Source organism: Podarcis gaigeae (assembly GCF_964106915.1).
Source record: "Podarcis gaigeae genome assembly, chromosome: 5".
Taxonomy (NCBI): Eukaryota; Metazoa; Chordata; class Lepidosauria; order Squamata; family Lacertidae; genus Podarcis; species Podarcis gaigeae.
The window spans coordinates 21,665,472-21,678,081 of record NC_139681.1 but is presented as its reverse complement, the minus strand read 5'-3'; the positions used below and the strand labels follow the sequence as shown (position 1 = coordinate 21,678,081).

Here is a 12,610-nt window from a genome sequence, read left to right as displayed (position 1 = left end):
GGGAGTGGAAATAACTGAGGCCCATGTATGTATGGTTGCAAACATGTGCTCTAGAATCAAAATGCATCTGCCCAAGCTCTTCCCAGCTCCACCTCAGGGTTTCAAGGGCAAAACATGGGAGATATAAACAGCCTCCTGATCGTTTGTTGCTGTTTACGGAGAAGCAACCTTGGAAGCTGCAGTTGTGAGCTGAAGAGGGGGCAGCTTAACCTTTCCTGCTCAAAATCAGTCCCACACCAAGTTGTTGTCTTGCTCCCTGGGCGAAATATATGGAGTCCCCACATCTTTTCCTCTGCAGAAAGTAAAACAGTCCCTGGAGGTTATTTCTAAGCAACCAGCAGCAGAGGAGAAAGGATTAAGTACCCCTGCCCCAGCTTTTCCTCTGCTCACACAGCTGCTCTTCAGTTTTGCGTTAAAAGTCAGCAAACTGCTCACAATATTCTTGTGAAATACTCAGTTTGGGTTTAAGTTGCACGTGCCCAGGAGCAGAGTGGGAGACAGAGGGATGAAAGGCAAGGAACTCCAGTCAACATATATGTACACGAGTAACAATGTTTTAAATAAGCACCCCCAGAATCTCCCTCAAAGGCAATTACGGACTATGGGTTGGTTCCAGACTGTTAGTTGAACCTAGGCCTCACTGGGACAGATTAGACAAGACGCGAGGCCCATTGGTTTCAGTGGGAACTAAGTTTGACTAACTTGGTGTGCGTTCCAACCTAATGTTTTACCAATGACAACCATAACACAGATACCATAAATTCTTGTTGGAATCCTATGCCATCACAGACAAAGTAAATCTACTGCATACAAGAGAAACAGGGAACATCTGGCCCTCTTTGATGTTGCTGGACTTTTAGCTGCCTCATCCTTGATCTCTGGCCACTCTGTTCAGAGAACATGGAACAAGAACTCAACATGGGGGTGCTATCTTCAAGTTCATGTTCTGTAATGTTTGCTTCAATTTACATTGTGTCCTGAAACCATTGCAATGTGTGTGTGTTTTTGTCCCACCAAGCAATGATATAAAGTGAGGTGGGGGGAATGCTCGTTGTAATGTCAGGGTAGGTGTTCACTTGAACTAGAAGCTTGGGGGACACAATTCAAACTGCAGGGCCATCTTCTTTGTATATTACATCCAGTTCTGCACTTTGTACAGCTTGCCGGCAAAGGAAGGAGAACAGGGGAACAGGAAAATGTGTGAAGCGTTTATCACTTGCAAACACACAACTGTACCCTCTTGTCCTGTCACTGTCAGCTGAGTCAATAATTTGTCACAGCAAGCTTGGCTATCTTTGTGTGAGCAGACAGATTGGAGAATGAGTCTTTTTTCCTGCTTTGGTCAAAGGTTTTTGACTTATCAGAACTTGAAACTGTGCATTAAATAACAAGAATGAATTGATAACCTTCCACCAAAGAAACAGATGCCAGCTGCTATCCCCCCCCCCAAAAAAAGATACCAAACTTGCTTAACAAGCTTAGCTCCATTTTACAGGTGGTTCTCAAATATCAGCAAAGGAAGGACATTTCTTTATTATTATTATTTATATCATAAGATCTCAGGACGATTCACAGAATAAAATACGGGATAAAAACAAGTAAATAAGTGAAAACAAAACAGCAAGACAATAACTCCCCCTTCCCACAGAGACATTTAAATGGCTGTAGAATATTAATCAGCCAAAGGCCTAGTTGAAGGGGAACATTTTCGCCTGGCACCTAGAAATATATAATGAAGGAGCCAGGCAAACCTCCCTGGGGAGAGCATTCCACAAATGGGGAGCCATTACAGAGAAGGCCCATTCTCATGTTGCCACCCTCCAGACCACACGTGGAAGGGCCTCAGATGATGGACGCAGAGTATTGCGGTCCTGAGCCGTCACTTCAAACATAAAATTAAGATTTCCAAATATTATAGAAACACCCCCCCCCCCAAGTCAGCAACAAGCATCAGAAAACAGCAATGACTGTAGTGAAGAACTTGAGGTAAAGATGTTCCTAAGGAGCAATCATGTGAGCTGAAATACACGTGTGAGAGAGGCAACAGCCCACACTTACCCTCTCTAAATGGCAGAATCCCACACAGAAGTGGGAACATCTGCAGAGAACATTTAGAGAAGCAAGATGATGTGATTATATCCCATACCACTTCTGCTTCCACTTGGGAACAGTTGTGGGTTCCTGGCCACATAGAAGCTGTAAGGGCATATATGAACTAGGACTAAATCAAGGGGGTGGGGAACTACAGCAGTCTGTTGTTTTTTTAAGGTTAAAGTCATAGCATAACTGGACATAGGTCGTTTGTCTCCCAAACTAAACAGGCATTCTGAGCATCATGAAACCCAGTGCACATAGCCTTCTCCAACCTCATATTAATGTTCTATCAGTCATGCTTCCTTCGTGCTCCACTCCCTTCTACTGTGATGAGTTCCAGACCTCTGAACATATGTTGCCCCAGCTATTGATAATTCATCTGTCCTCAAGCGAGTTTAAGATCTTAGTAATTCTTCCATAGATCATAAGTTCTGCATTAACATGATGGATTCACTCAGCTGGCATTAAAATGTAATGTATGATGGGGTTTTCTATAAAAATAAATGGTCATATATTTTGCAAATGTTAGCTGCTCATCTCTGGCAATAAGATGGAGAGAGGGGAAGAAAAGCGTTATATTCTGTTCTGCAGATTTAAGGAGATTCATCTACTTCTGTTCTAGTACTCAGCTGCTGTTAAAAGAGGTGAGAGAAAAATACACTATGTGACTGGTACACACTGTGGGCTGATACATAAAATATGTAGGATTTTCAAAGGGAACATTTCAACATTACCTTAACTATCTTCAAAGACTGTGGCCTAATCACAAATGCAGACTTGTATGAATCATGGATCCTGCAGCCACCACCCAAATAGTTGGCTTGACCACCGTAGCCTTGAAGGAAAAAAACACAAAAAGCCCTACAGGATTTATTTGCGTATTATCAGACCCATGCACATTGTCTCTAATGATTTAATTGACAGGTAGGGCACTTCCAAATGGCTGCTGTTTTCAGGTGGTATTCAATAGCATACTGAAACATTCAGGTTGTACAGTTAAAGCTGGTATGGAGATTTTGTGTGACAAAACTGCTTTCCACAAAGATTGGACTTTTGCAGTAAGGAGAATGATGGAAAAATAAATATTGGAAAGTGTGGGATAAAACTTGCTTGATGCAAAGTCAGCTAACCTCTTCACAAACAAATCAGGATGAATTCTGAATAAGCAAGTCATCTGTAAGGGGTATTAGATAAGGTTGCCATATTTAAAAAGGTGAAAATCCAGACACAAAAGTTGTTGAGCTTTCAGCTACTTCACTGCCCGGATGTATGGCAACCCTACCTTAGATATTACGTCTCAAACAAGAAGATAAGGTGATGCTGAGGCAAGGCAGTTAGACATGATCTACTGCCTGCCACACCATGTATTTTCAAGCATATTTTTCTTGGACAATTAGGATTTTCCCACTGCAGTCCAAAGGCAAAAATATGAAAACAGAAACCTCTTGCATACAATAATTATATTAAAGTCTTTGCACAATGAATTCAGTTATCTTCTGCTTTCTGGCACTACAACAACTTTGAGACAATGAATCACAGTCAGTAAAAATAAAATATCCCTTGGTGGTCTTGTGGCTTTGACCATAGGACAAGCAGGGAGAGAGAGAAATCTTTATTCACTGACAGATGGAGAGTCAAGGGAAGCATAGAGGTTGAGGGGTCTGGAGAATGGAGAGTATTTGACCTTGTCAAGCAATGGTACTGGTACACAGTACTAGGCAATTTGGTAGAGATTGCTCACAAATTATACATGTCTATCTACTGTACTGTTGGCAAGCTGTGCTATGTACCGGTATGTTGTCTATACAATGAAATTTTCAGATTAAATTCAGAGTTGAGGGTGTACACCAGATCCTTCCAGCCTAAGTCTGCAATTCTAAGCCCATTTATAAACCCCATTGAATTCAATAGGACTTCTGAGTAGACCAGGTTAAACTGCATTGGTACTAACTACATGGTAAGTTACTTGTGGGGGAAGGGATTACTCTGGGAATCCTATGCCTGCTTAGAATTGTGCCATTGATTCTTAACATTTTCACAACGATTCCAGGAACAAAGATCCATATTCCTCTTAGAAGGAAGTCCATACTCCTTACTCTAACTCTGTGCAGACTAAGAGGGAACTGTAAACACAAATTATTACACTGAACAAAGACTGCAACTCTAAACTAGAAGTTTTGTCTTACTTACATCAAGCTTGGTTCACACATGCATGGATACTACTTGTTGCATGTGGAAATGGAGTGATCTAAGACTACAGACAGAAGCAAAAAATTATTTACATTTGCAGGCCTCCTCAGGCATTAAAAATGTGTACAATGAACACATGCAGAAGGGGCCAAGCATGCAGGAGGGTCTAATGAAACACACAGGTTACGGCAGTGCCACTACTACTGTGCAATCATTGTACCTGCTTTGAACACCTTGTAGTTGTTATTATTATCATCATCATTATTTATATATCGCCTTTTGCCCAGACCAGGACTCAAATCTTACATGGCCTGCAACCAAGAAAAATCACACCATCTGTAGAAAAATGTAGTTATCTGCGTATGTAAATACGTGGTGCAGGCCTTACTTCCAAGTAAACTGTGGTTAAGATCCGCTGGTATGAATTTCTGAGAACATAGTTATATGTTAGTATGAAACTCAAAAGCTTAGTCTATTTTGGCTGGTGGTTGTCAAAATGATACCAGTTATCTGATGATTAGATTCTAACCCTGAGAAGAAGACATTCACATTCCCTTTTTTTATTCTTTTCCTTGTCTTTCCAACACAGAGGACATATATCTTTACCTTCCTACTGAGTTCCCGAGTCTTCATTCACCCCCATGAACTCCTAGCTAAAGTGGGGCAAATCTGCCTTAAACAGAAGCAGCAACTGGAGACTGGAGTCGACGCAGACAAGGTATGTGAAATACAAAGCTTCTCACTGGTTTAGAAGCAATGTATTTTTTCTTCTTCTCTCCCTGAAATCTCTACATCCTCTTGTCAAACAGGTTCTTCCAACTAACAGATACAATCTCCTAGTCACCAGCTGTACCCTTTTGCTAACCTGCTTGTTTTTGCACGTGCTGTATATACTCAGTAATACGAACTTTACTGCCAGTTGTACTTACTGGAACTGGCACAGTGTTCTTGCTGTGGGTAGGAGAACTGAATCTCATAGTTGTTTTCGTGCGCTGAGCAACCGCGTTGGCTGTTTTGCACAGCAATGCTGCCAGGGTGATTGCATTTACATCGTGATAAGCACGGCTGTGTAAGTCTTCCTTGAAACAAACACCTGTAAATTTCACCTTAGCAGCCATTACTGAACGCACCTAGGCATCATCTGAGTCAAATGTTAAAACCAACAAAACATTATCTGTGTGAGACTTTACAGAGACAGCCTCATGTGCCAGGTGCCTACGACTGCAGCATTCTCAGGCAATAGATTCTGGGCATGCTAATGCTACACATGTAGGAAACACACTGCAATTTATACCTAGCAACAGCCATTAATTTATCTTATGTCAGTCTGTTGCTAAAGATCAGGAGTGGGACCTGTTAGAAAAATGGACGGGGGGTTGGGAGAGTTGCTAGACTGGGACAGCTCAGTCAGTAGAGCATGAGACTCTTACTCTCAGGCTCGTGGTTTCGAGCCCCCCATTGGGCAGAATATTCCCGTATTGCAGTGGGTTAGACTACATGAACCCTCGTGGTCCCTTCCAACTCTACAATTCTCTGATTCTGTGAACTAGCATTGATTATTATAACTCCCGGTTCCACTTACCATTCACTGTCCTGCCTCACCCCTCACCAAGCCCATTGGGCACCACTGTCCCTAAACAAATAAGTTGCTTTAACAAGCCCAGCATACATATACATTGGAGCTGATCCTCATTAAACCATGTATAATGAATCAGTCCCTTGCTTTCTCCATGCTTCTGGGCATCTCCAACAGAAGAGAAGGGCTAAGGATAGAAGAGTGATGCACTGGAGTCCAGACTCTAGGAGTCCTATCTCCTCTGTCCTTTCAAAAGCTTGCAAATATTTATTTTCAGGACAGTATTTGAAGTCTTTCTTGTGTCACCCGTTCATATTCCAGAGACATTAACTCTTACATAGTAAGAGGAAATGGTTATGTATCAAGATTCTGGTTTCCTCTTCTCAAATGTTGGAGGAGACTGCATTGTTTATTGCGTCTGTTGAGCTTTCTTCAGCAGAACAGTTCTTGTTTTAATTTTGTCCATGATCTGCTAAGGAATCATGAGTTCTGAAAAGTATTAGTGCTGCCAGTCAAAGCTTACTACTGTGCAAAATAGATGAAACACACAAACAGAGCTCTGATGCCCTGTGATAAGGTACCTGGATAAACAAACTATTAAATCAAATACCGGTTGGGTGGTGTGTGAGCAGAAACCCTGGCAAGAAGCCAGGCTTTGTGGTTATGTGCTTATACTTATCATTCCTTTATTAATGACATCACCAGCCACTAGCAAAATCTCACAGAAAATGTTCCAAGACACAAGCTGACAGATTAAACACAAACTTTAGCCCTGCTCAGATCCACTTGGGAGGCTTTTGCTGCTTTATTTGACAAGAGAGAGGGTCTCGGTGTTTTAAAATACCACGTTTTCATAAATATGTCAGAGGGCTGTTAACCCTGCCAAAAAGTAGCAAGTTAACTTTACAAGGCTATATAATAGGGAAAAGGGGGGGGATCAGATATTGCCCTCCTTAGGGAACTGCCAGAATGTAATTTGTAGCTAGAATCCAGAAAATTGCTGAAAAGGTAGAACTATTTAGGACCTGCATGCATGATAGCTGTCAACACTGCCCTCCCCCACCACCAGTAAAGCAAAGGAGGGCTGTTTCCACTGCCAAAATTTTCCACTGGGTATGTGTGAAATATAGCAAAAATATTATTATTATTATTATTATTATTATTATTATTATTATTACCCACTCTCTTCTCTTTGAACAGCTCAGTTTGATTTATTGCAGTGTTTCTCAAACTTGGGTCTCCAGCTGTTTATAAACTACAATTCCCATCATCACTGACCACTGTGGTCCTGCTGGCTAGGGATGATGGGAGTTGTAGTCCAAAAACAGCTGGAGACCCAAAGTTTGGGAAACACTGATTTATTGTGAAACTAACAAGCATCTCAACTGGGGATGGGGAGGACTGATACTTTCCCAGAAGAACTAATTGCCTAAAAGGGGGGGGGGGGAGCCTGTGACCTTTCAGATCCCATCTACAGCTGCCATCACCCCTGGCCATTATGGGCCCTGCTGGTTGGAGATGATGGGAGATGAGAGTCCAGCAATGTCTGGAAGCCCACATGTTCCCCTTCCCTAAACGCTTCACTGTATCTTGAATTTCTTCACCCTTTTTGTGGGGAGAGGAATTGGGGGAACCATTTCTCCAGATTTCTTTCAGGAGGAGGAGGAGTTCGCCAACTATTCCTTGTGGGTGTGGCTCATCATTAGCACAGCTTCTTTGTCGCTTCCCCCCGAATATTTTTTGTTGCTGATGCTGGAGATGCAGCAACTGTGCTGGCAGCTTGGCCATCAATTTGCATCCCAACCAAAGCCCAGCACTGCTCAAGGGTGGTTGGAGAGGGAAATGGTGGTCAACATGATAAATGGCAGAGGATTTTTGCAAAATGGACTTCTTTGCGGGGGGGGGGGGGGAGGGAAATATCTTGACCATTTTCTTAGAAAAATGTGTATTCTGAGTTCTAGTTCTCAGTTCTAGTTTTCTTTCCATCATCAAGTGCACAGTAATCAAGCACAGTGAAATTAAAGGATATATATTCACATGTGAACCTGGTCTTTGGAATTTTAGAAGTAGGCATAGAGGGTGATTGGCCATTATCGTGCTACCAACCCTTCAGAGACTGCTGCTTAAGTCCTCTGTTTCTCCTTCCACACATCACTCTTTCCTTGTTAACCTTGGGGACAAATATTAAAACACAGAGTCTAGCCCAGGAACTGCCAGTTTCCGCCCTAGACGCTGCATCTGCTGGGTGGTAGAACAGTTATTCCTTGCAGTCCTTAACCCTTTCCTAGAATTCCTATGTAATCTGGTTAGACATTAATATCGCAAGCAAGTGGCTAAGTCTCCAGCAGATTGTCTTTGGTGAGTTGTTAAGAATCAATAAAGAGCTGCTGGGTTATTTTTCTTAAAACAAAGAACAAAAAAAAAAAAAACCAAAGCCTGAAATACTGGAGCCTAAGGATCACTTTCTTTATGTTAAGCAATCGCAAGGCATTTTCTTCTTTCTCCGAAAAGGGAACCTGTCTGCTTGACATCCCCTAGAGCTCTGTAAATTCCCAGGCAAGGGTGGAAATCACGGAAGGAATAACCCTTCCCTTGCTTGCTTGAAGTGGCCGTGGGTGGGGAGAAACTTAAAGCAACTGGCTAGAATGACAAACAAAGGAAATGGTTGCTCCCCCAAACTTTGCTGAGAGCATTATTTCTGCTCCTTCTCACAGCAAAACTTAAATAATTTTCTCTCGCTGAGAACTTTAATTAAATGTCATTAGCTAATATACCCAAGCAGGGTGAAGAAAAGGTACAACAACAGAGCTATTAGGAGAAATGAATAAGATGCCCTGGGACCAAGGAGTATTTAGGAAGTCCCCACCCTCCAAAGCCTGGATGAAGCTCAAATGACTCAGTAATGAAGGAAATCTAAATTTCCATCTCCCTCCAAAAAATGCTCCATTGGAATTTGCTGATGCTAGACTCCAACCAATATGTAATGAAACTAGAAGAATGATCTTGCCTCATGACACCTGATTACAATGTAGAAAGATGTGCATGTTCCTTGTACTGTGGTACCTCAGGTTAAATACGCTTCAGGTTACAGACTCTGCTAACCCAGAAATAGTGCTTCAGGTTAAAAACTTTGCTTCAGGATAAGAACAGAAATCGTGCTCCAGCGGTGCGGCGGCAGCAGGAGGCCCCATTAGCTAAAGTGGTGCTTCAGGTTAAGAACAGTTTCAGGTTAAGAACGGACCTCTGGAACGAATTAAGTACTTAATCCGAGGTACCACTGTATAGTAAATGCACTGGATTTTGGGAAGTGCTGGAAATGACACTTGGTCCAATTCAAGGTGCCCAATGGCCATTTGCTGCAGGAATCACCACCTATCTTAAATATTTACATTGGATTTAGGAACGAGTTAGACCGATGGTCTATACAGCTCAGTAACTGGCAGCAGCAATCAAAGGTGTTAGGCAGAAGTCTTTCATAAGCCCTACCTGGAGATACCAGGTTGAACCCAAGATCTTTTACATGTCACGAATATGTTCTGCCACTGACCTCTGTCCCTTCCCACTTTGCAAGCTTGTTCAAAGTGCTGGTTTTGATTTTCAGAGCCCCAAAAGCCCTGGGCCCTCAGTATCTGAAGAAGCACCTCAGCACTTTATTCCTTCATATTCATTATGATATTCAGAAGCAGCTCTGCTTAGGGCAATCTTTGCAAACCTGGAGTGCTTTCTCGTTGTAACTCTCCCTGGCAAAACCCACCTGGCAAAACCTTCTTTTGTTTTGGTTTTTTTAAAAAACAAACAGCTTTTGAGCTGCCAGAGAAGACAGTGCCTTTCCTTCACCATGCCTGCTTGTCTATGTGTGTTTTTGGAGCGGTTTTCTATGCATTTTAAATATCATGCATCAAATTGGCATGAAACCACATTTATTTTTATGTTGATATTTTGTAAGCTGCTATGAGGACATGCAGCGCTGCGGGATGCATAAATAAATGCCACAATCCAGCCACAGTTAAAAGCGCTTTCGCTTCCTGTTGTTTTTAACGAGGAAGCTAAGCATACGCTTAAATCAACATGCTTAACTTTGACTGGCTAATGTCTAAAACAAAATAAACCCAAGGGATGCATTGTCTGTATGGAAGAAGCTGGAGACAGAACTTTCTGACAAAATGTGCTTTCAAGCCGTAGAGCAAGCCGCTAAAACTTTGCATCAAAGGTGTCCCTTAATTTTTCCTTTCTTTTATGGCTGTTGTGTATGCACTTGAGACAGCTGAAAGAACCAAGCTGCCCCCCCCCAACACACACCACACTGATGCAAAGCCTTGAGGATGCTGAGCTAAGCATTAGACACACCTGCTTTCTTTTTAATGCTCTCTATTTGGAAGAAAGACAGAAAGGGATTTGTAAGACCAGCTGAGACTTTAGCCTAACACAACTTATTTTTCCTTTTGTTTTCATATGCCACTGTTAATGATTCAAAGATTTGGCACTTGGGGTGCCATCTGGTTACCCAGAAGTCACCGTCAAGGAAAGTCTCCTTGGCTCGTTGATTAACCACTCTGCATTCTTTCCTAGGCAAAGCTGAAGTCCTTTGCTGCCAAGATCATTCAGCTCCTGAAAGAATGGACTGAAACCTTCCCCTATGACTTCCAGGATGAAAAATCTATGAAAGAGCTGAAGGAAATTGCTCACAGGATCACACAGTGTGATGAGGTAAGGGGGAAAATGAATACACACACATGCAGGTGGAACAGACACCACCGCCACCCGTCCCAACCTATAATTTGTCTTGACAGGTTGCAAATATTTGCTAGATGCATTGAGGCGCCACAACTGCTGACCATGACTTGCCTAAATGGTATTAACAGGAGCAGAGGATTTGGCCCTTTCTGCCTTTTCAGGGACCTCTTACACCTCACATTTTATGTTTAACTGACCACATCACCACTATTGAGTAACTCACGGTACTTGCTACCATTGCAACCCACAAATGGGACCAAGTCTTAATGTAATCCTAGCAATGAGAGAGCCCAAACCACCATATCTGTGTTTCACTTTGTCCCCCTAATCTCAAGTGGTGAGCACTGAAGACATGAGCCCAGAAAGGCCACTGGGGTTGGGGGAGAGGGAGGTATCAGTTGGCATGGGGCGGTGGGGGAAGCCCGCCCCCACGTGTCATTCCGGGGGGGTAACAAAATCCCCCCCCCAGCTGATCATTGCTGCACTGATTGGCCCCCGGGTGGATAACTGCCACACCAATCAGCCCCCCCCCTTGAGTGGATCACCGCTTCGCCAATCGGCCCCCCAGGTGAAGCAACCCACCCCCGGTGCACAGCATATGCGCCGCTTCGGGTTCCCGAGTGACTAGCTCCGCCACTGCTTAGGGAAGCCCTCAGGTTTGCAGAAGAGCAAAATGTTGTGGTTTTCTTAAATTAAAACAAAAACAAGTCTTAAGTAGGTAGCCCTCTGCTACACCAGAAAATACAGCTAAATGAAAACTGAGTGCACTCAGTAGCCAAGGACACTAAGAATCAATTGGAATAGAAAAACAACAGTTGGAAGAGAGTGGAATGTCATGTTTGGAAGGAACAGCTGCCTAGAACCCTGAACAGAAGCACTCCTTCTAGGGAGGGAGGGTACACTGCAACATTTTATTGCAGGCTCCACTTGGATAGTGCTTGGATGTTCATCATATTTCTGTAAGGCAACTGGCCTATTATTTTTTCTTCCTGCTGGTGTGATGTCAACATATTCCATTAGAATTTCCATATCTCACTGTAAAATTAGAAAGGGCTTTTCAGGCAGGTTGGCAGCCATCTGTCATGGATGCTTTAGCTGAGTTTCCTGCCTTGCAGAGGGTTGGACTAGATGACCCTTGGGGTCCCTTCCAACTCTACAGTTCTGATTCGATATGAATTGTCTGTGCATCAAGGCACAGCCTACCAAGTGGTGCCAAGGTACAAAATTCACACATGGCCTTGTGATTAAAAACCGCCTGTTGCACCTTGTTTTATGTTGATAAATCAAATAGATTCTGAAAACACACAGGGAGGAGGGGGATAAAAGGCTCTAACTAGATCCTTGCAGCATAATCCTAAAGTTGTTTACTCCAAAGTCTAGCTGAGTTCAGTGGTATTTGCTTCCTGAGTCTATGTCTGGTTAGGCATGTTGCCTAAGTACTATAAAGGGTAGAGCAAGAAGAATGCTGTCTTTTTGAAATGACTGTTCCAAATATATATTTGAGCTTGGCCCCAGAGGTTTAAGAGTGACAGGCATGTGTCTGTTTAAAATGTTAATGGCCAAAAAGAATAGAGTGGTTCAACAACTTTGGCAGCAATGCATGATGATTGGAGGTGATGCTTTGATATTAAAGGTGTTGTCAAGAGTAGCATGACAAGTTTCAGGATGTCAGCAATGTTGTTTACCTGCATTTTATTAAGCTGTCACAACCTGAAGGCAAGAGGAAATGATTAAGGCTATGTGCTGGGTTTTTAAACGGTGTGCGCATAAACACTCGTACAATCTCACACTAAAGGAAAACAATTATATTTTGTTTTATGTTCAGTTTTCATTATCTGGGTCATTTTCAAAATTGGAGGAAACACTCCTGTCTCCTCCTTGTCTCCCATTCATCAGCGAGGCTATACCTGAATCAAGAATAATAAGTTGTAAAAATAATTCACCTTGGTAAAGGTCTATGCTTCTCAGGCTGTAAAATATGCCTACAAATATCCAACAAGATCAACAATAGCATGT

The 12,610-nt window shown here is 42.6% G+C and overlaps 1 protein-coding gene across 6 annotated transcripts in view; it reads left to right on the top strand.

The window, feature by feature from the left end:
• The window catches only part of RASGEF1A (RasGEF domain family member 1A), a 222,600-nt gene that overhangs the window by 191,016 nt on the left and 18,974 nt on the right, over positions 1–12,610 (top strand). For all 6 annotated transcript variants that reach the window (XM_083740479.1, XM_083740475.1, XM_083740478.1 and 3 more), the window contains 2 exons: positions 4,874–5,002; positions 10,430–10,567. In XM_083740479.1, coding sequence (XP_083596605.1) covers positions 4,874–5,002; positions 10,430–10,567 — 267 coding nt within the window. The remainder of the gene's footprint in view (positions 1–4,873; positions 5,003–10,429; positions 10,568–12,610) is intronic.